Source organism: Haemorhous mexicanus, chromosome 3 (assembly GCF_027477595.1).
Source record: "Haemorhous mexicanus isolate bHaeMex1 chromosome 3, bHaeMex1.pri, whole genome shotgun sequence".
NCBI lineage: Eukaryota > Metazoa > Chordata > Aves > Passeriformes > Fringillidae > Haemorhous > Haemorhous mexicanus.
In genome coordinates, this window is record NC_082343.1 from 81,713,666 (window position 1) to 81,717,141 (window position 3,476).

Sequence of the window (3,476 nt, forward strand, 5' to 3'; positions counted from 1 at the left end):
ACACAAACTCTGGCCAAGCTGGAGCTAAAAGCTATCAACTGGCAGGCTGAAGCCAGTATGCTCACTGATCTGTCATACGATGCCAACAGGAAAGATAATGGCTCAGTTCTTCTTACCTTTCTCTTAACAGAAGCACTTGTTTCACTTTTTCTCTATTTGGCTACTGATTTACCTTTTTTTATTTGTAAGGAAGAGTATATTAAGCATCCAAGGATTATTTTGGCCAGTATTTTACAGATTCCTTTATGAAATAAAGCCCTTCACCAATTGCTTTATCAGACCTTCCTTGCCTTAAAATTAGGTTACTTGCACAACTGTCATCAACAGATCAAGATATCTACTTTTCTTTTCACAGACAATACATTATTCATTCTGTTAAAAAAACCCAAAAAACCCAAAAAAACCCAAAAAAAAACCCAACCAAAACCCTGACTTCATTTAATCAAAGCAAAGAGAAAGCTGAACTATCATGTCAGTTTCTAAGGCATTTATCAATACTGATTGAAGGTCCAAAGTGATTTCACGTCTTCTGACAAAGATCTCTGTGGAGATCATAGAAGGCAACTCTTACAATCACTTTTATTTTCAGATGTATCTTAACTGCAGTTTATTTGTACAAGCATAGCATTTTATAAAGGAACTCGAATTGAATTAAATATCAAGTGAGACATTTATCCATTATTTCAAGGGAAAGAGAAAAAAAACAGTAGTTGCCTGGAAAAGTTCTGTGAGTGATTTACTGATTTCCTTTCTTACATTCTCAGTCCCACTTGGAAGTTTTCCTCCTCATGTATCTGGACCCCTCACTGTCGATTGCTTCATAGAGGTCCTTTTTATTCTCTGCTGTTGCATGCAAATAACCAAGGTAGGCCACACAGAGGCTAATTGCTATCAGTCCAAACGCCATCACAGGTTTGTTCTGACAAGAAAAAAATGTGGTAAATGTTTTTAGTCAAAACATTTTTCATTAAACTCAGACATTGCATTCATCTATCTCAGCTTAGAAACTGAACAGTAAACTATTGTGACATAGGCAAAAAATCATCACTGCCTTCTTGCAGACTGAATTTTCTGACAGCAAAAGGAATTCCCTTTGAAAAAGAAGATTCTTTATGGAGAGAGAACAGCACATTGCCCAATATTCTCTGTTCTGCTGGTTGGAAACACTTCAGTATGAATGAACCAGACAAAACCAATTACTGAAGGTCTCCACTACAAACTTTTAACAGAATTCATCTGGATATACTACTGGGACAATGCACTCTGGTCCTGCTTGATTACAAGCCTCTAAACCACACTTTGCATTCTTATCACAAAATCTACTTAAATCCATACTTAATATATGCACAAAATTTCACCCATTTCTGGCTTCTGCAAATGCAAATAAAACCTAAGTATCATCAACTTAATTATAAAAACAAGAAAGAGGAAAATCCAAAATACTGAAAAGCTACCAAAAATAATTTCACTTCATACCAAGAAAGTTTGCATTCTATGATTTGTTCTCTTTTAAATATCAAAAACGACTCCTGTTGTTTTTATTACTTAATAATAATATTATTTAACCTGCCAAATTACATGGGTAATATACCTCTAAACAGGTCTTTCTGAAAGCAACTTGGCTAGGTACAACAGAATCAGACAATACAGCAATAAAATAAAAGCTGCAATAAGCAATGTAATGTTCTCCGCTCTCCACAATCAAGAGTGGAAAAAAGTAAAAATATTTTTAGTTACATTTCTGAGTGGTTTGCATAACAAGAGATGGTTATAAAATGCCTAGAGAATTATAATGATCACTTTAAAGCAACTGTATCTCTTCAAGCATATTTAGATTCTCTCAGAACGACTGTCTTACAGGTTTAATGAAGAGCTCTGGGTTCACAGCTCGGAAAAGCATAGTTGTCTGAACACTCCTCAGTCCTGGTTTTCTCTCTTTGGGTGTTTCATTTTCATTTGGAGGTTTGGTGGAAGACATGTTGCCTAGTGTTGAATACTTCCTAGCAGTAGAATGAAAAACAGGTGTAATTTCTGTAAAAAACCTGGAAGAGCTGCATTCACTGAATGCAAATTCACACTCAGTTTGTCTTACAGCATCAGTTTTAGCTGGTGTAAATATTACTGATCACCTCCACTGTCGCCTAACATTCCCAGCTTGTGCACAATGATTTTCGATCTTGTTAATTTTGTGCATCCTAAAATTAACCTTAGGACATTCACATCTTCATACAGCAAATCTAAATCTCCTGATAATGGGGTTAGGGTTTTTCACTTGCCTTTGGCTAATGCTTTAGCTACCTGTGGACCAAATAGCAACAGTCTTCAGACCACTGGCTAAAAAGACAATCCTAGGAAAAAATCTTTTAGATGACAGGCCAGCCCAAGCACCACTGTAGTGCAGTCACTTTAGCCACCCACCCCAGCAGGCCCAGCACTCAGGTCTCACTTTTGCACTCACAGGACAAATGCCTTGGGTTCAAAGTGAAAGAGGGGAAATTTAAGCTACTTAGCATATGCAAGAAATTCTTTATTCTGGTGGTGGTGAGGTACTGGAACAGGTTGCCCAGAGAGGCTGTGGATGTCCCATCCCTGCAAGGGTTCAAGGCCAGGCTGGATGGGGCTTATGAGCACCCTGGTCTTGTGGAAGGCGTCCGTGCCCCTGGCAGGGGCGTTGGAGCGAGATGATTTTTAACCCAAAGATGATTTTTTCCCAACCCAAACCATTCTATGACCACCTGAGCAAAGGCGAAAAAACACGCCCTTGGCTACCCTTGATTACTGAGGAGCAGAGGAGACACGGTGCTGGGGATCCCCTGGGAAGGGAAGGGCACTGCAAGGGCAGTCGCACCACCGCATTCCGGGCGGCGAGGGGCTCCTGGCGCCGCCAACGGGACGAAGGGGGCAGTTTGGCCCCAGTTTGAAAGAGCCCAGTGGGACCTCCCGGGACACCGAGCACCCCCCCGTGCCACCGCCTCACGGAGCAGCACGGCCCGGGGGGAAGGGGGAGAAGAAACACAAGCGCCGCGCGGGCCACCCCGCCCCCCCCGCTACTCACCGCTCGCAGCCAGCGGCACCTCCCCGCGGGGCGGGGCTGCGCCTGCGCGGTGGCGCCCCTTCCCGGGCGGAGGCCCGCGGCGCGGGTCGCGGGGGGAGGGCGGATCCCGTCCCGCCCGTCGGCTCCCCTCATCGGTGAGGCGAAGGGAGAAGTGCGTTCTCCTCGGTGGGAGCTGTTGGAGTGTTTGCCCGAGTCATACAGCCATCGAGGCTGGAAAAGACCTCTAAGGTTATCCACTACAACCGTGCACCCGACACTACCACTGTAACCCATAGGCACTAAATCACCCAGCACTAGATCCAGAGGCTCTTGAACGCCTGCAGGATGGTGACTCCACCACTTCCCAGGGAAATATTTCAACCCCTGACCACCCTAACAGTGAAAATATTTTTCTAATGTCTAATCTAAATATCCCCTCTCT

The 3,476-nt window shown here is 43.5% G+C and overlaps 1 protein-coding gene across 2 annotated transcripts; it reads right to left on the bottom strand.

Moving 5' to 3' along the window:
* Nucleotides 1–556: 556 nt before the first annotated feature.
* SMIM8 (small integral membrane protein 8) lies at nucleotides 557–3,103 on the bottom strand. 2 transcript variants are annotated; one of them, XM_059842498.1, is made up of 3 exons: nucleotides 3,056–3,103; nucleotides 1,859–2,000; nucleotides 557–919 (listed from the first exon to the last, which is right to left on the bottom strand). In XM_059842498.1, the coding sequence occupies exons 2-3, from the start codon at nucleotides 1,976–1,978 to the stop codon at nucleotides 761–763; spliced, it is 279 nt and encodes a 92-aa protein (XP_059698481.1). In that variant the 5' UTR covers nucleotides 1,979–2,000; nucleotides 3,056–3,103; the 3' UTR covers nucleotides 557–760. The 2 variants fall into 2 exon arrangements, with proteins under 2 accessions (XP_059698481.1, XP_059698482.1); XM_059842499.1 differs by lacking the exon at nucleotides 3,056–3,103 and adding an exon at nucleotides 2,770–3,006.
* Nucleotides 3,104–3,476: the final 373 nt, after the last annotated feature.